This window comes from Scleropages formosus, chromosome 3, assembly GCF_900964775.1.
Source record: "Scleropages formosus chromosome 3, fSclFor1.1, whole genome shotgun sequence".
Classification (NCBI taxonomy): Eukaryota; Metazoa; Chordata; class Actinopteri; order Osteoglossiformes; family Osteoglossidae; genus Scleropages; species Scleropages formosus.
The window spans coordinates 37,353,941-37,376,806 of record NC_041808.1 but is presented as its reverse complement, the minus strand read 5'-3'; the positions used below and the strand labels follow the sequence as shown (position 1 = coordinate 37,376,806).

Genomic DNA, 22,866 nt, shown 5'->3' with positions numbered 1-22,866 from the left:
GATGTCATAAGGGTGGGCATGGTGGCACAGCGGGTTTGCCCAGGGCTTGCTCTCTGGTGGGTCTGGGGTTCAAGTCCCACTTGGGAGGCCTTGTGATGGACTGGCGTCACATCCTGGGTGTGTCCCTTCCCCCTCCAGCCTTGTACCCTGTGTTGCCAGCTTAGGCTCCAGCTTGCTGCAACCCCACTTGGGACAAGCAGCTTGTGTGTGTGTGTGTGTGTGTGTGTGTGTGTGTGTGGTTGTCATAACTGTAAGTGAAACAATAACTGCTGCCATAATTACAGGTTATGTAATATGCAACTTATGAAAAAATACTGAGCTAGAGATTGTGTTACTGTTTACATTAACAGTGCATATGGTTCAGTGTTTATTTATTTGGTACTTATGTATAATCATATTACTGTAAATTACATTTTTATGTATTTATCTAAAATACACAATACAGTGCTATATTTCATTAATTCTGTAATTGTTAAATTGTGATGTACAATGTGTGGTTCATAAGGAAGAAACTAATGGAAATAGCATTTTAAAAATGTGCTCCAACATTGTTAAAATGTGTATGTAACCGATGAGCTGTGATTAATGGGTAGAGGGTGGGTTAGGGTCAATTCCAACTTATGTAAATTTCAAGTTGGGTAAGGGTTTCCAGAACAAAACCCTAATATAAGTCAAAAACTGTCTGTCATGTATTACATAGTTGTTCAAAAAACATAACTGATTGATCCCAAAGCAAAGTCCAAAAGGCTACAGCAACACACTGGAACTGGTGAACACCACACCAAGTCAAGCACAAAGGAACAGCAGTGCTTACAGCTGAACTGGACTGATACCTGGCTGCTGAAAGTATTCAGAGAGCACAATGAGAGAGGAACCGCATTGTGAATAAAGCCAAAGTCTAGTGGTAAGTGTGTTGTTGTAGCACTGCGAGTGACAGTAGTAAAAAACAAAAAACAGCACAAAAACAACAAAAGAGAAACACCAAATCAAACATGTATGAATATTATACTATATACACACACACACACACATTTTCAGAACCGCTTGTCCCTCACGGGGTCACGGGGAACCGGAGCCTACCCGGCAACACAGGGCGTAAGGCCGGAGGGGGAGGGGACACACCCATGGACGGGACGCCAGTCCGCCGCAAGGCACCCCAAGCGGGACTTGAACCCCAGACCCACCGGAGAGCAGGACTGCTGTCCAACCCACTGCGCCACTGCACCCCCTGCTTATACTATATAATACTATACAAATGTAACATAATTGTTGCAATGTTGGAAAAGGCTGTTAGAGTGAAGTGTTGTTCAGGAAACTAGTGTGTACACAACGAATTGATTTAATAAAACTACATGGACAAAGCTGTGTCATCTGAAAGTATGACCAGCTGATGCTCACACTTTATCCCATACAGCTTAGAGGCTACTGTAGGTCAGCAATTCTATGGTTGCTGTCAAAAAAAGGCATAAAAACCGTGTTAGCACGAATATAGTAAATAAATCAATTTTTGATAGCGATCCTATTTGGATACAACTACGGCAACAAAATAACTCAAAATGTGAATTTTAATGTGAAGTACTGTACACGCAGGCCTCATTTCTTACCAAATAAACTGTCCGTCTTTAAAATGAAAAAGTATTCAAGTTAAAATGCAGAAAAGAGTCTACAAGGCAATATTCGCAATTTTTAAAACTGAAAAGTATATTAGTATCTACAAGGCTATATTTGGAATTCTTGAGCCACACATTATCAACAACATTGTCAACAACAAAAGTAATGCCTTTCAATTTACAGATCTATACTTTCTTTGAAAAAGCAGTAGCTTGTGCATTTAGTCTTCAGTGACAGTGAACCTTTAGACAGAAAAAACCCTCCCAAATGGGTGAATGAACAAGTAACCCTAGTCACAGAAAAGCCCAGGAGCAGACAAGCTGAGTATGGTTTATGTGGGTCTTTGAAGATGTAATGTACTTAGCAGGACCTAGAAGGCTTCTTTCCAAATCAGACTGGCCTGAGTCATACTGAGAGAGCAGCTCCAGGAGTCATGTAAGGACAAAGGGTTGCTATGAACTGAAAGCATGACCCATGAGCTGCAGAATCACATGACTTTCTTTTTCTTTCCTTATATGGTTTAACTCATCATGTGTTTGGCCACGGTGATTTTTATTGTGCCATAACTTATAACAAATCCACTGAAGTCAAATGATATGTTTGACTGGGAATGAATCTGTGACTTTGTCGTGATCACACTTTGAAACAGAATTAGCCTGTACCCAATTTAGATCACATATACTGTATGTATAAATAAATAAGTATATAAATGTTTATTGACCGCACTTGCCTTGTTTCTGCCAATTTTTATTTTCTGGAACAAATAATAATTATAATGAAATTCATGTGAATTGTGTCTAAAAAAAGGAGTTGCATGAGGGATGCCTGTATATATAATATACATAAACTCACACACACATACACATGTACGTACGTACGTATGTACATATGTACATGTCTCTCTCTGTATTGTATATAATTAACATTCTTGCTTTTCTCGAAAGTGATATATCTTTGGTTCTCCCTTGCCTGGTCCCTCTCTAAGTGGTCCACTAAGAAACTCATTGGCCGTCAGCTACCGTCAATGAAAGACCTCTTCACTACCAGCAGTCACCTCTTCAGCAAACTGCCATCTTAGAGGTGTAACAAATCCATCACCACTTGGCTTACATGCCATCTCTGCAGAGCCTTTCCCCAAGCTATCCATTTACTCAGTAAAATCACCTTGGTGCATCTAGGTTGGTATATTCAGATAATTTATGTACAGATACTGGGGGGGGGGAGTAAATTAGGCTTGCTCAGGTGTTGGGGGGCATGTTCATGCTCTGTTATGCCTAGAATTTTAGATATGTGTGTGTGTGTGTGTGTGTGTGTAGATTTGTGATCATAGTGAGTGACCGAGAGAGTGTGTTCCATTGATGTATGGATGAGTGACCCATTCTAAGTGTATCTAGGAGTGTAAGTCACCTTGGTAAGGTGTGTGGGCATATAACACTACAGAGTGATCATTCATTGGAAGTAGCTTCCTTTGGAGGAAGCACCTGCTAAATAAATAAAGGTAAATGGAAATGTGTTTCTTACTTTAACTGGTTCTCCAAAACTCTGCTCTGTATCACCATCATTTTAATCTCTGGGCTATTTCTGACCTCCCTAGTTTCCCGCCTGGTGACGTCAGAAAAGTTATTTTCATGAATGGAAGAGGCGGTCACGAGGAGCCGGTGACGTAAACACTCGCGGAAGCGGGGAAAGGAATGTCGTTACGTTGTTGTTGTTTTGTAGTTAATTCCGTGTTCGGATACACTTGGGTTCACACCGAGGGAGCTTTCTCTGTTCATCGCAGAGAAACACCGGCTAGCTTCTCACAGGTTCCCGCGCTCCCGCCATTCTTTTCAGGTAAGGAGTGCCAGTTTTTTTTTTTTCTATCTGTTTTTAAATCTCTTAATTGTTGTTTACGATCTGTTTACGTAACGACGGGTCACAGACTGAAGCATGATGATGCGCGAAACGTTGGGATTTGCCAGGAGCGTGAAGTGTTTGAATCATGTGGACCTAAAAGAGACGGACGACAAATAAATAAGGTTTGTCAGAATGTGGGATTACATAAATTATGATTTTTAATGTAGTATGATGCAAGACGATAAGCAATTAAAAAGGATGGTAATAGTTTGCGTGTACTTTAAGTTAACATTGCTCGTATTTTTAACTCGTGACGCGCTGCCTCGTGCATAGCTGAAAACTCACTGAGCTGCTGAATATTTTTATTTGCGAAGTACCAGTAGTTGTGTTGAGTAACAGCTGGACATTTTCAGAGACAACCTACTTTAGCTGAGCTCGCGGCCCGTGCGCCCTTAATGTGTTTTTACTACTAATTAGTACAAGGTAGAGACACGTGGTTTTGCGCGGTTTCCAGGACAAAGGGCGAGAGCTGCGCAGGTGCGGCGCGTGGAGGGAATCGCTAAGGCTTCGGTCGTCATGAGCGAAACGTTATACTTCCAATGGTGAAGCGACGAGGCTCACATTCCGAGCGGCGGCTCAGTAATTAAGGATTTACCAGGATTTTCTTAATAATAAAAACGTAACCCCAGTCATTATCGAATTTACTTATGAAGGGTAGTAAAAATGAGAGAGATGTTCTAAGGGGGAACACAGATTGTGTCACATGGAATCTGTAAATAATAGTTTTATAAGTGATGATTTTCCACAAGACGCGAGGGGTTATTTCTTAAGTTTCTTTCTGGTAATGAACACAACAGGTCCATTTAATTGATGGCAGTAATGTCAGTTCAGTAGGGTGATGCATGCAGGGTACCGGGTCGAACCGGACCTATCGTGACCACTTCACTTGCGTGGTTTTCAAGGCAACTCAAGGGAGGAACAGAAATTAGTTGCCAGGTCCGTGCTCTGCACCTTGGGGAAGGCAAATGCAGGGAGAAACAGGGAGCCGCTACGCACCCCGAGCTGGACTCGCACCCCAGACCCACCACACCATCCTCAGTCTGGGGATAGGGATATAACAAGGTTCAAAATGCTCTGGCCAACCTCCTGAAGTAAAAGAGTAATCTGAAAATTCTATTATTAATAACAAACAGGACCATATATATACTATAGCCTGTTTATTGCCATAGCTAATTGTGACTGTTGATGAGTGAGTAATTCATAGTTCTTTTTAAATGAGCCTCAGTCACTGTGTAGTACTGCAGGAGGCACATTTATTGATTTAATAATTATTAAATACTACATAAGTAATTATCTAATTGTTAGTACTGCAGGAGGTATACATTTAACTTATTAGTAACTACTAAATAATAATATAATTGTTAATACTGCAGAATTTAAGTTATTAGTAACTACTGTATCACTAATAATTCACTTTTGCGATGAGTAACAGTTAACTACTGAATCACTCTTTGTCATTAGTTTTCAGTAGTTACTTCATTGTTAATGAAGCGCTACCCATTCCTTCTGCATTAGTTCCTGCACAACTACCTGTGAAGTAAGGCACAGTATTCTAAGTGTTACCAAATATCTTTTATTTATGTTACACCTTTGTTCAATTGACTTCCAGTGCTAGACAAGAAGCCTTACATTGATTTATACAGAAGGGTACTCTTCGTGGATCAAATTCAGGGTGTAAGTACCTTCAAGGTATGATGGCAGTAGTGGCTTTTGAACCTAGTGTAAGTGTAGTTGAATGTAACTGTGGGTATGAGACAAACATCAAGGGGAGGTGCTGTAGTAAAGCTTCTGAGTACAGTATGGATAATAGCCTAGATTTTGACTATTACATGATGGCAGCTGGTTATATTCGGTGGCATCTCTAAGGGGGTGCAGGTTTCACCGGGTGACACCAAACACCCATGTAAAATTTTTATGCAGTGTTTCAGCAGAAATGTAGTATTTTTTTGATAAAATATCCCTGTAGTTTATAACAACAAGAAAACATTTAGCTTACAAATGCGCTCCTCTCAGAGCTCTCATTATTACAGTGATGCTTGGAATCGCATGGTTTCGTCTGCACACGCTACAAATGCGTGCTCTTGTTTTTGTCGCTGCTGCTGTTTTTATAGTCGTTGATTTTGTTACATTTTCTGGTGTTTCAGCTACAATATTATGGTAATTAGTATTTGTGAACCTATATCAATTGCTAAAATAAACATACTGTGACATTTTGAATGTTTTATCTGACCACTGGTATACAGGGAAATAATGTTCTCAGAGTGAGGGCCCTGTATTCCCCCCCCCATCCCCCATACTTTATTTGATACCATAAAAACAAAAATCAAACCCTTCAATATTTCACATCACAAACAGAAAACATCCAAACATTTCATCATGAAGACATTTCACAGCATAAACATTAGAGCTTATTCACTCATCCAGACATTTTATTTTACTAATACGAGTGATAAACATCTGAGTTTAAAAACAAATATCCACTATGACAAAAAGAACCTGGAACTTTAAAACCTTTGACCATTAAAAGTTTAGATACTTAAGATACATGTGTGTTGTACCCAAGCACCCATTTCAAACTCTGATTTTGCTCATTAAAAACCATAAACATTCATACAACACACATCTAAAAATTTAAAATGTTATTTAATCTAAAATGGTACAAAATTCTACAAATAAAATCGATCATTCAGTTTTTCCAAATAAAAAAATGTCCTCTATAACTGTCAGGTGGGATTCTTCCCCAGGCCCTGACGAACTGAACCTAGGGGGAGACCCCACCCAAGACAAATCGATAACTAATAAACCCAAATAGTCGAGTACCACTATGGAGGAGGGAGGATCTTCTTGGCCCTTTCAAGGGGTTACAGTCAAAGACCGGCACCCCCAGTGCAGTACTGGAGCTCAACCCAGCCTCCTTCCTGCACCTCTTCTTCTTCCTGGTCACTCCCACAAAATCCCAGAAAATGGGACCCCCCAGAAGTGCCCAGCAAAGAAGGAGACCGTGCCACACTGACCCCGAACAATTGCTCTCTTACCTCAGCACCCACTGCTAGTCCCAGCTGCTCCACACCGTCCCCCATCTACCCTGCCTCTGCCCGCATCATCCCCGCATAGGTCGGCCCGCTCTGCGGGAGAGATCATCTTCCCCCCCCCCACTGAGCACAGCGGCAGGGGCTTACATAGTTCTTGGCCAGCTGGCCGATCTCCAAACATCGCTGGCACTTCATTGTCTTGCAAGGTCTTCCGGTATGTCCCTGACCAAGACACAAATGACAGGAGGTAGGCTGACCTTGATAAATAAGTAGCCTCTTGCCTTGCCCAAGGTAAAATACGCAGGCGGGTGCCTATAACCGTCCACCCCCGCAGGGTTACCACTCGGGCGAACTAAAAAGCGTCACCATCGAGTCCAGATGCCCAGAGGGTCCTGGTCTTCCTCATGTCTGGGGAAGACGTCTGCAAAATCCCCCAGGAAAGCTGCCACGACGTCCTCCAACATGAAGGGTTTGAAGATGTGGAAGTCAGATCTCTTCTGTCTGTCCTCCAGAGTGGCTCGATGGAGTAGGGGAGCAGCCTAGAATGCACTGCGCTCACCCTAAATGTCTCCAACACCCTCCGATAAAGTTCATCGGTCGCCAGCGAGACGTTGAAAAAGGACAACGGCCCGTTTCTCTGGATGTGGAAAACGTCCTCTGCCGGAAGATTCTGAAGATGATCTCACGAACGAAAGGAATGCGCTGTCCCTCAGTCTTAGACGCCAAAATTTTTATTGGGAAGTTGTGTGCTCTTTTGATACTAGAAGTGTAATAGTAATACTATATGTAATTAAAAATGTCACAATTCAATAAACAGAATAATAATTCTATATAAAATGTATTGTTTTAAGTATTCAAATGAAGAATATACTAAAATATTCTATACTATCAAAATAAAAACATTTTTAGTTAAAAAGTGGTTTTTGACACATCAGTTGCATGAATTATATCTGAAACGGAATCTGCCTCAATGCGAAACTGAAAATGATAAATTTTGAAACGGAAAATTGTTGGCCCTACCCTAGTGATGGCACTGGGTGTATTTAGGCTAGTCACTTTGTAATGTGCAGGACTGACCCTAACCTGACTACTTAAACCTGAGTTGCTGCTAGGTAGGATACACTGCTGGATGGGTAAATCACTGTATGTTGCTGAGAGTACAGAACTAATCTGCTGGAACAAAAGGATCGGTAGTAGTAGTAGTAATAATAGTAAGAATAATAATACAGTTGGTTCCCTGACTTAAAAACTTTGCGGTAACAAGCTCTTCATCGATAGATACAGACTTTTTTTGAGAAGTATTTGGAAGTTATTTTTCATTAAAAGAGAGCTATCATACCAGTGTAAAGGTGCACCAAAGCATCACCAGACACCAGAAAGTGCTGCTTAGAGTTTTACCGAAAGAGTGGAATAGGTGTTAAAAACTGTAAACGGAGGAGAAACACGGCAAACAAGCTGTACATCAGAGGTTCTTAATGTGGTGTCTTTGGATGGGAAAAAATTTGACATATTTATGTTCACTAACCTCTAGCTGAAATTTAGCATTTCCTTCAATTATGTGTATAAACAGTATTAGTATTTTGATAATTATATTTCAATGTTTACATTTATTAATTTAGCAGACGCTTTTGTCCAAAGCGATGTACATCTCAGCGAAAATACAAATTTGTGCATTATATTAGCAGAAAGAGACATAGCTGCAGACATGTGATTCTTAAGTAAACCTAGTTTAATTTCCACTTGATGCACCGATGTTCATCACTCGAGTAGGTGCATAAAACGCAGGATAGATGAATCCTGATAACCTTCTTACAATTTTTTTTAAAATATAAGGTACACAAACATTTACATAGAATGCAGTATAATTGGTTTCCTTTGTAATCCTATCGATTTCATTTTGTACATTTAAATACAGCATTTTGAGAAGGACTCCATAGGCTTCACTAGACTGCCAAAGAGGTCCATGGTTAAAAAGGTTAAGAACCCCTGCTGTGGTTGATCCTGTGGCTTCTAGATCTACCAGTTTGAGCCCTCAGTGAAGTGTCATCTCTCTGTCAATCGTCCACCTCTTTTGTCTGTGCTTCAGGGTAAACAACATGTAAATTATACATACTTTAAATTGTGATTTTATTATAATATGCTTGTCCAGGGCACGCACACAGAGCTTGCTGACTCACCAGGGAGAGGGGTGAGAGACTGCAGTGCTTTTGCCTCCAGCTCCGTGGACCTGTCTAAGTTGCTGTAATTTTCATTCTATTTATGAATTTAGAGGTTGCTTATTCTCTAAAGTGACCCAAAACTCAGTGGGGGTGGGAAAGGTGAATTCCAGACAAAGACATGGTATTGTTAAAGTGCGCTGTTTGTCTAAAACCATTTTTACCTGTGCAGATAACATACTTAGATTTACGTTTAGCTGATGCTTTTCTCCAAAGCGACTTACAATGTTAATCTACCTACAATTACTTACCCATTTGTTTGGCTGAGTAATTTTTACTGGAGCAATTTTAGGGTAAGTACCTTGCTCAAGAGCACTACAGCCAGAAGTGAGACTCCAATCTGTGACCTTTGGGTCCAAAGGCAGCAGCTCTAACCCCACTACTCTTAACCAGCTGTCCCACACCCAAGTAATAATAGAAGTATAGTGTTAATGATGGTTCAAGTCCCGCTTGGGGTGCCTTGTGACGGACTGGCGTCTCGTCCTGGGTGTGTCCCCTCCCTCTCTGGCCTTACTCCCTGTGTTGCCGGGTAGGCTCCGGTTCCCCGTGACCCTGTATGGGACGGGACAAGCGGTTCTGGAAATGTGTGTGTGTGTGTGTGTGTGTGTGTGTGTGTGTGTGTGTGTGTGTGTGTTAATGATAAACCTCTAGCCTGCTCCATGTGACATTCAAATTTTTGAGTTACAAACCATCTTAAGCCGTTTTAAGTTAAGTTGGGGACCAGCTGTAACAACAATAATATTAATAAAGAAAGAAAGAAAGACAGGAAGGAAGGAGAACGCTGAAAAGGATGGCTCAGTCCTGAGAGTAAAGCTAGATTCCCTGGAGGAGGTCACACACAGGTGGACTCTGAATAAACTTTGATGGACAATGACTCACACCCTGTGCACTTCACCATAGTAAAACAGAGAAGCACTTTCAGCAACAGCCTGGTCCAGTTGACCTTTGCTAACGCCTTGGAAAAGCTAATTTTTTTTATTCATTTTGCTGACACTTTTCTCCAAAGCAACTTACAATGTTAAGGTTACTGTTATTATAAGCTTACAATTATTTATCCATTTATACAGCTGGGTAGTTTTTACTAGAGCAGTTTAGGGTAAGTGCCTTGCTCAAGGATACTACACCTGGAGGTGGGGATCAAACCCACAACCTTTAGGTTTAGAGGCAGTAGCATGAACCACTATGCTACCAGCTGTCTGCCAGTATAATTTGGTATCATTTTTTACCAGCAGCAATCAGGCTCTACAATAGGTGTCTGAATTACCTCTTGATGACAAAGTGGTATTGAACTTTCTCTGTGTCCCACCATACCTGGCACCACCTTACCTTATATTTACATTTATTCATTTAAGCTGATGCTTTTCTCCAAAGCAACTTTGAACAAGCTACCTTCAGATCCAAAGGCAGCAGCTTTATCCACTAAGCTGTCACCTTCAGTGTCTCTCCTCCCTATTTCACATTTAAATATGTTTTGCTGTTCTTTCACCTGTTGATGTGTTCATTTTTCTACTTATTTTACTTGCCACCTACTTTTCTACTTTTTTATGTTTGGTTACTTTATGATGTCTGTACATACTTTATATGTTGTATATGTAAATATGTATGTTGTACTGTACATTGTATGTTGCTGCAACCAGTGGATTTCCTTCGGATTTATAAAGTAAATAAAAGAGGAAATGCATAATGTGTTCTCGAGTGGTAAGCCACCCAGCTCTCCAGAGTTCTAAAGCTGTGGGGAGGAAGGGGGAGAAAGAGAGAGGGGGGGCTGTGATGTACCAAGCTGGACTCTGTTTTCCTAGGTTTCAACAACATCCACCCATTATTTATAACCACTTCTTCACTGCACTGAAGAAGTGCTCATTAATAATGGATTTATTTTGTTGTTGATGTATTTTTAAAGGCTTTTTTTTTAAACATTTTTGTTGCTCTTTTTTCAAATTTAGTTTGCTCTTTGTAATTTTATGTAATTTCTTGTAAATTGCTCTAGATTTATAATTAATCTTTTATTCTTGTAGGGCACTTTCAGAACATTCTTCCAGATGCAGGCTATTAAATAGAGATGTTGTTGTTGTTGTTGTTATGGGCTGTTCAGAGGTGTGGTGAGTGTTGCTGCCTCCTCAGGGTGAGTGAGTGGTGTGAGAGAACATCAGTTCAATCTCTGCTTAGTCTGTGTGCATTTTGGATGTTCTGCCCATGCATGGGTTTCCTTTGAGTGCTCTGGTTCCCTCTCGGAGTCTAAAGATATGCCGCTCAGGTGGATTGGTGACATTAAATTGCTCGTAGTGTGCAAATGGCAGACTGACTGTGTCTGCATTTGTGGTTACCCTGTGATGGGTTGCCGTCCCGTCCAGGGTGTACCCCCCTCAGTCTTGTATCCAATTCCTCCAGGATAGTCTCCGTATCACTGGGACCTTGGTCATGACAAAGAGTTATTGAAATTGGATTGATTTGTCATCATCAGAACACTGCCTATCCAGGCAATTCTTATTACAGTAATAAGTCCTAATGCTAGTAAACCTTCTCTGCTAAGCCATTTGTAAGGTTTAATTCTTATTAACATAGTGAATGAACTCTCAAATAATTTGTAATTGTATTGCCTTTCAAAGAATTCTATGCATTTTATCACTTCAAGTTTTAGGTAAGGCTTTCTTTTGCCTTTTCAACCATTACCATCTTCTCCAAAGATTCTTTTGTTTGAGGGTTCATTTTTATTGTGGATTGTGTGGATATACAATAATGCATTGAAATATTATGGACTGAATAATAATGCATTACTTGCATACTTGCAGTCGTTGCATACCAGCTGAAAATGGCACGGTTTGTTAAAAGAATAATGGTTTGAAGGGAAAAAATAACACAAGTAGACACCACAATGCATTGGAGGTAGGGAGTAGCAGCAAGGGGTAGAATATGGATTTGTGATCTCAAGGTTGTCACTTCAAAGGCCATAAGCCCTCTCTTAGTACCTGTTTATAAAAGGCTAAAACTGTGACTCTCTATAACACTACCAGCTATACAAAGTGATAATAAAATTATTGCATACCTTGTTCTGTCTCAAACAAGTGTCTTTTAAGGTTAATCAGTGCTAAGGTGTTGGAGCCCTCAAAAATACTAACAGTGATACTGAATAGTTAGACACAAATATTTGGGGGGCATGCCCCCCCCACCTTGTTATGCGTATAATAAGGTACATTACATCATAAAGTAGTTGCCTAATGCATGCTGATATGCTTTGAATGTATTTGTTTTTGTGGGAATTAAAAAAAGGGGGGGGGGGGGGGGGACTAGATAATATTTTAATCTGGACACATTATAGTTTGCATGTTACGTCCTACTGAGGAAGTACACCCTGTTAAAATAGTTGAGTCATAAATGGGAACTCTGACTCATTTCCAGTTTAGCACATGGTAAAATGTGGAAGAGAAAAACAATACATAGAGCACTGTAATGATGGGACTGAGGTTGCCTTGGGTACAGTTACCAGGAAAGTGAGGAATATTATAACAACATGAAGTGGAACTGGCAAGGGGAACTTTGAAAGACAGACCATTGGCTTGCTGGTGTGGTGGAGGAGCTCTAGATTTTTTATGTTTATTTATTAGATGTGTTTATCCACACTCACTCATAGTGTTAGGTACATATACCTTTATTTACAATTTTTACGCTTTTATACAGCTGGATAATTTTTATTGGACCAATTCAGGGCAAGTACCTTGGTCAAAGGTACTATAGTAGGGGTGGGGATTTGAACCCATGTCCTTTGATTGATTACAAGCAATGCTTCAACCACTATGTTCCCCAGTGCTATAAATACCATTTCCCTACTGTATTATTATTAGAAATAAGGGAAGATTAGTAGCCCATAAGAATTAGTCTGATCCTTAGGTGCACTTGGCAGGCTTTTTTGTTTATTTAGACTGGTTTTCATTCTAAATCCCGGCAAGCGCATTGTTGACTCAAAGCTCAATCAAATTTTGAATCTTTATTTGCATGACAAGTTTAACTAAAGGGATTACTGTGTCTACAAAGTAGCCATACGGCCAACAGTCAGACAAGAAGGGTTTCATAACAGGCATACATGGATACAGTCGTACAAATAAACAATATTGCTGCAGTTAATGCCAACTTTCATACATATAACTGAATTCCACTTGCAAAGTTACTGGGCTGGGAGAACATGGTGCTTACAGACCAGCAGCCCTCCATCTCTTGCAATGTATCTGGGGAGGCATGAGTAAAAAATTCCTGTTACTACAATGACTTCAAACTTTGCCTTGTTTCAGTTTCCAGATTTAGCAACAGAGTGAGAGAAAACAAAACATCTACGATGACAGCATGTCTCTGGCTGGTGATCAGATCCTTGACAATCCTTCTCGACCTTGTGCTGCCGTGGTAATCTGTGTGGACGTGGAGGCTGTCTTTTCACCTCAAAGAGAGGAGTGCCTTTGGTGGCAGATGCGTTTACCACTAACTGCCTTTCACTGAACGTCTGTCGCTCCATAAGTGTAGTGGCAGCCCAGCTATTAGTTGGAGGCTTATCAGTCAACATAAGCATTGAGCCTGGGTGCTGGCACAGTGTCTGCCTTCTGGATTGATTGCTTACGCTCAGGTCAGGTCAGATTTACTTAGCTTGTAACTACAGCTCCGCATGAAGAGGTTCCCGTTTGGGGGGTGGGACCGCACAGTTACTGTGCACACGGTTGTCCAGTACCTGTGAAGGGGCTGATGCCACAGTTCCTATTAGACGCTCTAGGCACAGTGCCTAGGGTAAACTTTTTAAAATGAAAAAATAAGGGAAATAGATTGAGACCACAATTTAATATAACTGAAATTACATTCCAAAAGTCTCGGTGCTTCCTAGGAAGGTTTTATTCATTGGCTTTTCCATCAATGACAAAGTTTAGTTCTACAATAGTTTGAATTACATTGATTGGCACAATGCACTTCAAGTCGCTTTTACCCCATTGTTTGTATATTTTGCAGTGGAAGTGCCTGGAGCCTACAAACACAAAGAACTTGCCATGAAAGGGTCACTTGGTCAGTGCCCTGGGAGCTGCACATAGGGAGCACGAGAAAGTTCTTTCCGTTCAGTCACTGCTAGGCTCGGCAGATGTTTGCATTTCCATGGTTCCTGTTGAGCTACGGAAGGGACTCTCTTTCAGAAGATGTTTGAGTGGAGTGTAGCACTGGTGTTCCTGAGTGGATGTCACTTGTCTGCCACTCTGTTTATCAAAGGCATTCCCACATTGTGAACCTGAGCAGGAGACCAGGGTTGCAATTCTCTATTACTGAGTGCCACATTGCGGTTTTCCCAAAATGAGCCTACAACAATGAAAATAAAATGACACCTTTGCATCGTGGAGGGGAAGAACTCTGCTGTGTAACTTTTGTAGTTAATGTTTGTAGTTAACGAAATGTTCTCAGAACCGTAGTGCCCACAGCGTGGCAGTATGAAGATCCATGCGGTTTGGACATGGTCTGGCCATCCTTTCTTGTATCTGCCATTGGCATAATTCTGGGAAAAAAATCCAGAGTTGTTGAGCTGACAGGACTGCATCCAAACATGTGGAACTTGCGCTTTACCGTGTCCAGGGTTCTAGTCTGCCCACCACGTTGTTTGTTCCATATTTCCATCTTGTACTTTCCAAACCCAGCGAGGTCTCACTGGATCTGAGAGCTATTACTTCACTGCTTTGTGGCCTAAAATGTGGAGGGGGTCGTCTAGAGTGAAACACTTTGTCATGGCACTTTGGCAATGTGTGGTTATGGGGAAGGAGGGAATGCTCCAGAAGTTTCAGTGTTCTCTTGCTCACAGTATGCCTTTCCTGTCTCAGTATTATGAATTTTATATTGAAAAACAAAATCAAATGGGGTGGTACCATAAATCATACATTTCTTCAACGTTATATATGTCATTCAATATAGACTGTCTACAGCACATTAAACCAGAAAGTGTGCTGTGGGAAAGGTTTTGACGTAAGCTTCAATGAAATGGTCTTGTCCATATTTGTCTTTTGTCTGGACTTATTTTACATTCCTGTAAGTCCACGTGACCATAGCTATGAAGTATTATGTCTTTTTTCTAGATGTCTCCCCCCCCATAGTTTCCATGGTTCTTCACAGCTTTCCTTTCTCTCTGGGAAACTGATGCTGTTTTCCTGGAAATATCTGCTGATAGGACCTCCCTGCTACCCAAAGTGCTACTCAAAGCCATTTACACAACTTTTCCAGGTTAACATGTAGCTCATCACCGGGGATTGCCATGACTGTAGAAGGTGGGACTTTCTACTGATGTAAAGATACTAATGTCACACCCTTCCAAGAAAGCGCAACAAAGCTGGTTTTGTATTAACAGAGAGAGGAATACTGTAAAAACTAGGGCTCTGGAATCAGCCCACAAAACCTTCGACTCCAGCTCCATAGCGCTGGTAATAACCCCCACGACCATGCTGTCTACTGGGGCTACTGAAGAGGGGCTTCGGAAGCAGAACAGTAGAAATGTAAGCTTTATTTCACCTCAACATGGATAAACTGCAGCACACAGAGCCATGCACGCGCACACACACACACACACACACACACACACACACACACACACACACACACACACACACACACACAGATACGTACATACATGTATACAGAGAGACACCTGGCCAAAACCATGTCAATACACAACAACGGGGGGTCAACAATCCCCATAAGTCCCCAAAACTGTTGCCCACTGACCTATTTACACAAGCACACACAGCTAATAGGTGTGTTTCCTAGACAAATGTTAAAATCATACAAATGTGTTAAAAACGGTGGCACAGCTAGGAACACTGCTTCTTCACAGTATCTGGGCTGTTCAGGTTTGAATCTAGTTCTGTCTGGAGCTTGCATGTTCTACCTGTGCCTGTATAGATTTCTTCCAACAGCCTAAAGACATGTGTTCCTGGTGAACTGGTGGCTCTGAATGACATGTATTGTATAAATGTGTGTGTGAGTCTTATCAGGGTGTACCCCTCCTAGTCTGGCATTTAGTGATTCTGGAATAGACTCTGGCTTGTTGTGACCCTGAAAACATAAGAGAAAAGAAAAACAAGAATGTGGGATCGACGAGTTGATGGGAAGTTATCCAATGTGTCACATGGCAGTCAGGCAAAGAATCTGTTGTTCCTCTCTAAACAGGGTAAGAAAGGGATGAAAGAGGTTGAGTGATCCTTGTCTTGAAAATGTCCCCCCCCAAAACTGTCAGTAATTTGAGAGAGTTTCTAGGAAGAACAGGAAGACACAACCCTTGGGGCCCATCTGTGGATTGGGGAACCTTGTGTGTGTCACATGGAACCATTTATTCACTCGGGTTCTAGTGAAATGGGCTGGAAGAGGCCCGAGATGTTTGATTGCTGAGTTTTATCACATTGTAATAGAATTTTTAACGGTTGTCATTTAATTGAATTTTTACAGTTTTGCATTGTTTTGATATGTTTTTATGTACAGTATAATTGTTTTGGTGTTTTTTAAAGCCAGTGGAGAGGACAGATTTTATTAGATGTATAGCTGATGAGATGTGGAGAGATTTTAGATTGCAAGTTAGTGGAAGTTTTTACATTATACTTATGGCTTTAGTGTTTTGTTTCCTGTGGTTTTATAATCTGCCAAATGAAATTGAGGTTTTTAGTGTTACGTTTCAGCTATTTGGCCTTGTAATGGAAGATTGGAACTTAATCTTGTTACATGATTTTCATTTTTTGTAAAAGTTGGGGACTTAATTTTATTTGTATTGACTGATGTGTAAGAGGTCAATTGATTTTCAGTCGTTTATTGTGTCTGAGTGGGGTACAATGACACAGTGGGTTTGGCTGGGTCCCGCTCTGTGGCAGGTCTTGGGTTCAAGTCCTGCTTGGGGTGCCTTGCGACGGACTGGTGCCCCATCCTGGGTGTGTCCCCTCCCCCTCCAGCCTTGCGCCCTGTGTTGCCGGGTTAGGCTCCAGTTCACCGTGACCCTGCTCAGGACAGGCGGTTTTGGACGGTTTGTGTATTGTGTCTGATATGTTTTAAATACTTTATTAAAGGTTAATAAAGTTCGGGAAAAATAAAATTTAAAAAAATTCCCTGCTCTTTCCCACCTCACTGAAATGGAGGAATCTGTGACATACATCCATGTCTGCAAGACTAGGCCTGTAAGCTGAAGGTGTGACCCAAGTGAGCTTTTGACATGTCTAAAATCTGTTGTAATTTTCACACTATTATTGATATATACATTCACAGAAGAAAGCAATCGAAAGTCTTTGCTACCCATGTCTGTTGAATTGAATTGAAGAGCTCTAAAGTTACCCCCCCCAAACAGCACAAACGAAGAAAACTTTGATTCGTTAGTGCTATAATTCTGCCATAAAAATTTGAATTTGTGCCATTGCAGTTTTTGAGATATTAATATTTGTTTCGGAAGTGACATCACTCCCCTACAATGCCGCAGGAAGTCGAATTTAGGCTCATTCGTTTGTGCTGTTGAAACCGGGGTTCTGTCTCCTTTGGTTCTGGAGATAGACGTGGTTGTATACTTGGCACGTGACCTCACTCCAGCCCCCCTACAATACCGGAGAAACTCGAATTCGGATTCATTTGTTAGTGCTACATTTGTGTCGTTTAAATCTCTTTCTTTTTTTAAATATAAACGAATGAGCCCCAGTTCGAGCATCTGCGACATTGTCATGGGACTGGTGACATCACGTCCCATGTAAGCAAGCTCCATGATCTCCAAAAGTAACAGAGATAGAACCGTGGTTTGAACAGCATAAATCAGCACAAATGTAGCACTAACTGATCATAAGGTTTTTTCTTCATTTGTGCCGTTTGTAAGGGGGGGCAACTTCACAGAGCTGAATTGAAGATTTTATTGTCATTGTCCTGCTGTGCAATACAACAAAATTATAGTCTGTTGTATAAAAAGGAAAACTGCAGCTGAACTGGCTTTGAACCAAAAACACTACACTTCTGAAAGAGACGTTCAGTCATCCCATAGAAGACATTGCACAGTCCTTAACGGAGATCTGAAACCCTTCCTACTAGTTTAAAAGGTGTGGCACAACCTCTAAACTGATGTACTGGTAAATATTCAATATAGGAACTGCCCATGGAGGAATTTTTTTTTTTTTTTTCCCCCCACTCTAATAACTGGAGTCTGAGTCAAGTGAATGTTTACAAAATGGAGTGCCTGTAGAAGTATTCACCCACCCTTGGACTTTTTAACATTTTCTTGTGTTACCACATTGATGTATTTAAGTTAAAAAAAGACTTCTTCAACATAAAGTACTATATTACATGGAAGTGAGAAAAAAAAATCCATATGTTTTACTAAAAATTTCTTCTTAGTTTTTCTTGCTTTTTTTCTTAATTTCTAATGAAGAAATAGTTGGCGAGGGCTATGAATATGTTATATGCAGTGTATATGACTGGACAGTACTGTAGGGTGTTTAATCTGTCTTTTGAGGCTTCAGTAAAAGAAGATGGTCTAGGAATTGCCTTCAAACTACTCAAACCTGACCTGAAAATAAATGTGTGGGATTAAATAAGTCAGCAGCAGAGATTAATGTAGAAAGCCATACCCTGTGACAATATCAGTCTGAAGTTGGTTGGCCTGCGCGTTCCAGAATTATATGAGCTGAAACCACACCGTGCCCCTTTTTGCAGTAACCGTGGGAAATGATGGTCCCACCTCCTGTAGTATTACTTTTCCTACTGTCTCATACTGTTTAGCTGGTGGCCGGAAACCTTGCTAAATATAACCTGAGGGAAGTTAAATCTGGAGCAGTTAAGGGCTCCAGGAATGCTGTTCATATCTGGATCCCCTAAGGCTGGTGTGAAAATGACAGTACCACAGTGACTGTGGTTGCATCAGGGTTATTTACTCTTTTTCAGTTCTCTGCATGACTCTGCCCTTCCCATATCAAAGTTATGTTCAGCTCAGGCTGCAACGACTTGTGAATTCCTTGCATTACCCCCCCTTCCCACCCACGCTGTTTTTCATCTCAGTGTTATGGAACAAATTACATTCATGTGTTTTCATTTACCTCTCTAGTTTGTTCCAGAATTTAGTTAGACTGAGATTAATGCTCTTGCAGTTTTATAACTTCTGGCAGTCTTTGCATTTTGTGTGTGTGTTTTTTTAAGCAGTATCGTATAGAGAAATGTGCAGTGCATAAACGGACAAATGTTAAATGAACAAATAAGGTATTAACTGATGTGACTGATACAAAGATTACTGTCTCGTCTCAATGTGTAGGAGATGTCACGTTCCCCATGTGATGAGGAACATACATTCTGTATGTTTCCTGAGTTAATGCTCGCAATCTGTCCCATAACCATTGTTCTCTCTCTTTACCCTTGCTGCGTGTGCTGCGAGTAATCTTGGGCCCGTCGCTCTGCTGATCATCACTAATCATGAAGCTGTTATCATGGGCACACTGGGGTTACGGTCGAGGCCTTGTTTGGCTTCTCTTCTGACTGGAGTCAAGAGTTTTCTCTGGGCTGCTGGTCTACTATCAGCTGTAAGTCACGCTGAGCCTGAGAGTTGTGACAAAATGTCTTCATTTCCTCAGTACGTGACACCGAGTCCTGTTTTAGTCTCTGATATAAGTTGTGATTAGAAAGAGGTCAGCCTGGTGACAGCTCTTCAGGCTTTTGTATACAGTAACAAGTACCTTTACACAGCTTGTTGTGCAGTGTACAGTGACCCCTGCTGGCCATGTGTTGCATCACATCCTGTGATATAAAGAATCAGCTATCGCATCCTCAAGGGAATATCTGTAAAAGTTAAGTTAATTTAGAGCTGTAGTTTGCCTTTAACTTTTCTTTTGCATTGAATTTCTTTTTTTGTGCATAACTATGAAATATATTTTGAACAAAACTGGCCTTTGACCAAGGCTTCCTTTCCCCCCTACTTTCCAGGCACATTTCGGAGGAAATCCATCCAGGTGAATGCATACAGGGCATGCCGACTAATATCAATCAAAGCAAAACTTTGAAGGTGAGAATGCATTGCATAAAAAAACAGTAAAAATGCACACTTGACAAAACAATGAAAACAACACATTTTCAAATTTACTTTTTACTGTAAAATGGAAATTTCATCAAAGCAAAAAAATTTTAAGCATGGCAAAAGTGGTTAAAAATTCAAATTCAGAAATAAAAATGATTAACTTTTTAAATGTAAAATTGAAAAATGGGGGAAAAATATTTAAAGCAAAACACTTTATGAAAAGAAAAATGCGTATAATGGGAAGTGGATCAACACTTCGTAGTGAGCACTGTTGCTAAATGCACCGTTTGCCTCTCAGGTGAAGAAGGAGGTGGGGGAGAATGTGCCAGCCCTCAGTGATGATGAGCTTGTGTCCATGTCGGTGCGGGAGCTGAACCAGCATCTGCGTGGTCTCACTAAGGAGGATGTGGTGCGGCTGAAGCAGCGGCGACGCACGCTTAAGAACCGAGGCTATGCCGCCAGCTGCCGCATCAAGCGCGTCACACAGAAGGAGGAGCTGGAGCGCCAAAAGGCAGCACTCCAGCGGGAGGTGGACAAACTGGCGTGCGAGAATGCCAGCATGAAGATGGAGCTGGAGGCGCTGCGCTCCAAGTATGAGGCCCTGCAGTGTTTTGCCCGGACAGTTGCGCACGGTCCCCCAGCACCAGGCAAGGCGGGCAGCACCAGTGTCATCACCATTGTCAAGACAGCTGGCCAAGGCCCGGGACTGGCCCACTGCTCTGCCCCTTCCTAGGGTCTGATAAGGTCCTCTTTACCATTGTACCTCCTGTCTCCTGTGCTGAACTGTTTCTCATTGGTGTGCGTGGGGCTGTGGACGGACTTTGTTTTCATTGCTTACTCTTTCTGACCCTTTATTTCTACCTGACACTTGACAGCGAAGTCCTCACTGAAGCCTTTACTATGTGTACATGCTAAAAATGCAGTGCCTGTTCATAGCCACACATGGTCAGAAGAGGAACGATATATCTTCAGCATTTACTCACCTGGCCTGTGTGTCATTTCACAATTAGTCATTGAAGAATATAAAAAGACCGTCGACAAGGAATCAATATCAATAGAAGAACAAGTCTATGTCCTTGTGACTAATTGGTTTATTCAACACATGTCATTTGTGAGTAGCATTTTGAAAAAGTAAAAAGAGCTTTGTAAGAACATTGCTTTTAAATAATAAAGTAGAAGCACTTGTCATTGTATTTTGTAATGAAAATGTACTATTTTCATAAATTATAATAACCTAAAGGATACCTTAACCACCAAAGTGAAAGTGAAGTTTACATTATCTTATTCTCAGTTGGGATCTGTGATTTTGACATTAATTTAATATGACAATTTTTTTCATAACTTGATATGGAAAAGCTGATTTGTGAAAGAGATGTTATCAAGATAATCACTTGTTTTTCTATAATCTTGTTACTTTACAACAATTGCTGTCAATACCATAGTTCATGGTAGGTAATCCATATTGGATAGTCATAATTGGAAGCAGGCTTGACAAATTAATGCAATTCAGTTATTTCCTGTATATTACAGATTTAAACTATATTTTATTTTCAGTCTAATATATGTGTGTGTGACTTGTAATTTTACAGTATATTCAGGAAATATGGCATGCTCTATTTTTCTGGAAACAGCATTTTTTGTAAAGTGTACAGATAATTAATTACTAACTGGACCAAGTAAGCCAGAAGAATGGGTAAACATGAAGCTTGTAGACACAGAACCTGGCATGGACTGTACTTGAAACCCCCCATTGTAAATGTTAGAGTTTGCAGGTTTTGGAGAAATGAGGAGAAATGAAAAAATCCTGTCCTTACAAGCAGCCATTCCCAATATTATGGATTCATGAAGTTAGTGTTGTTAACCTTTATAACTGCACTCTAACTCAACTTCTTTATCATCTACAATAAGAAAAAAACAACAAAAAATTAAAAAGGCAAAAGAATTACACCTTGAAGCAATGCAATGAAACGCAAACACACAGGATTTTCTAGCAAGGTAATTTCATTAAGACTTGGTTATTTTTCCAACGGCGGTGGCTCTGTCAAGTGCTCATGTTAATGAATACTTATGGAAACATATTTCAGTTTTTATTCTTCTTTAAAACAGTGTCACTTTAAAATAATTCAAGTTTCAATTATTTGAAATGAAGTATCACAGAGTACAACATTTCATTGTATTATTGAAATTATCTGGTCAAGGATTGGATTAGTTTTGCAAGGCACTGTATGCGCAGCTTTCAACATGTTGGTCTTAAGCCTGGATTTATATTTATTCTTTTAGCAGGTGTTTTTCTCCAAGGTGACATACATCTCAGAGAAAAAACTGAGTACATTACATCAACAAAGGCAGAGATTTGGATGCAAACACATAATTCTAGCATTCCAACATTCCAGCAAATGAATCAGTATACATCACAAGAGTAACTGCATAAAGGTTTATCCATTATTCAACAATTTCTAATCACATATTTAACACACATACATTTATCATGCACTTAGATCATGGAAGAAGTAGTCTGAAAAGAGGTGAATTTTAAGACCCTTCTTAAATGCAGCGAGATTCAGCAGTTCTGAGCGAGAAGGGGGACGACATTCGACGTATCGGAGGTAGAACTGAAAACCATTGTGCTTTTGATTTTGGACTTTTTGTGCATGGGATCAACAAGCAGGCAGAGGTGGAGGAGCGGAGCAGTCTGGGTGTAGCAAGTGATCAGGTCCTGTAGATATCAGGGAGCAGATCCGTTGATAGTTTTGTAGACCGTAACAAGTGTTGAATTTGAACTGGACAACTAAAGGAACCCAAGGCAGATTTACAGCTGGTTTTAAAGGTTTCTAGAGTGGTTCTTGTATTTTGAACTTATCTTCAAATTACATTTTATCTGTGTTTTAAAGACTAGGCAATAATTTTGCATTTTTGGTTTAAAAAAAAGATTGAACTCTTTTCTGGCAGGGGAATGCATTATCTATTTTTCCCTTTTAAATTAACAATTCACCGTTTTATGAGAATTATTTTATTCTTTATGACCCGATTTTTGGGAATATACATATTGTTTCCATCTTCATGATGGCTGGACCATATTAGAAACTGA

At 40.5% G+C, this 22,866-nt stretch overlaps 1 protein-coding gene across 4 annotated transcripts; it reads left to right on the top strand.

The window, feature by feature from the left end:
- The first annotated feature begins 3,268 nt into the window (after positions 1–3,268).
- On the top strand, positions 3,269–20,954 carry LOC108929592 (transcription factor MafK-like). 4 transcript variants are annotated; one of them, XM_029250179.1, is made up of 4 exons: positions 3,269–3,444; positions 3,533–3,629; positions 19,688–19,766; positions 20,077–20,954. In XM_029250179.1, the coding sequence occupies exons 3-4, from the start codon at positions 19,731–19,733 to the stop codon at positions 20,509–20,511; spliced, it is 471 nt and encodes a 156-aa protein (XP_029106012.1). In that variant the 5' UTR covers positions 3,269–3,444; positions 3,533–3,629; positions 19,688–19,730; the 3' UTR covers positions 20,512–20,954. The 4 variants fall into 4 exon arrangements, with proteins under 4 accessions (XP_029106012.1, XP_018599760.1, XP_029106011.1 ...); XM_018744244.2 differs by lacking the exon at positions 3,533–3,629; XM_029250178.1 differs by lacking the exon at positions 3,269–3,444 and having other exon boundaries at positions 3,456–3,629.
- The last annotated feature ends 1,912 nt before the right edge of the window (positions 20,955–22,866 follow it).

Coding starts and splice junctions, on each gene's coding strand:
- LOC108929592 (XM_018744244.2), top strand. CDS start 19,731: ATGCCGACTAATATCAATCAAAGCAAAACTTTGAAG. Junction 19,767..20,076: donor ATCAAAGCAAAACTTTGAAG/GTGAGAATGCAT, acceptor TTTGCCTCTCAG/GTGAAGAAGGAGGTGGGGGA.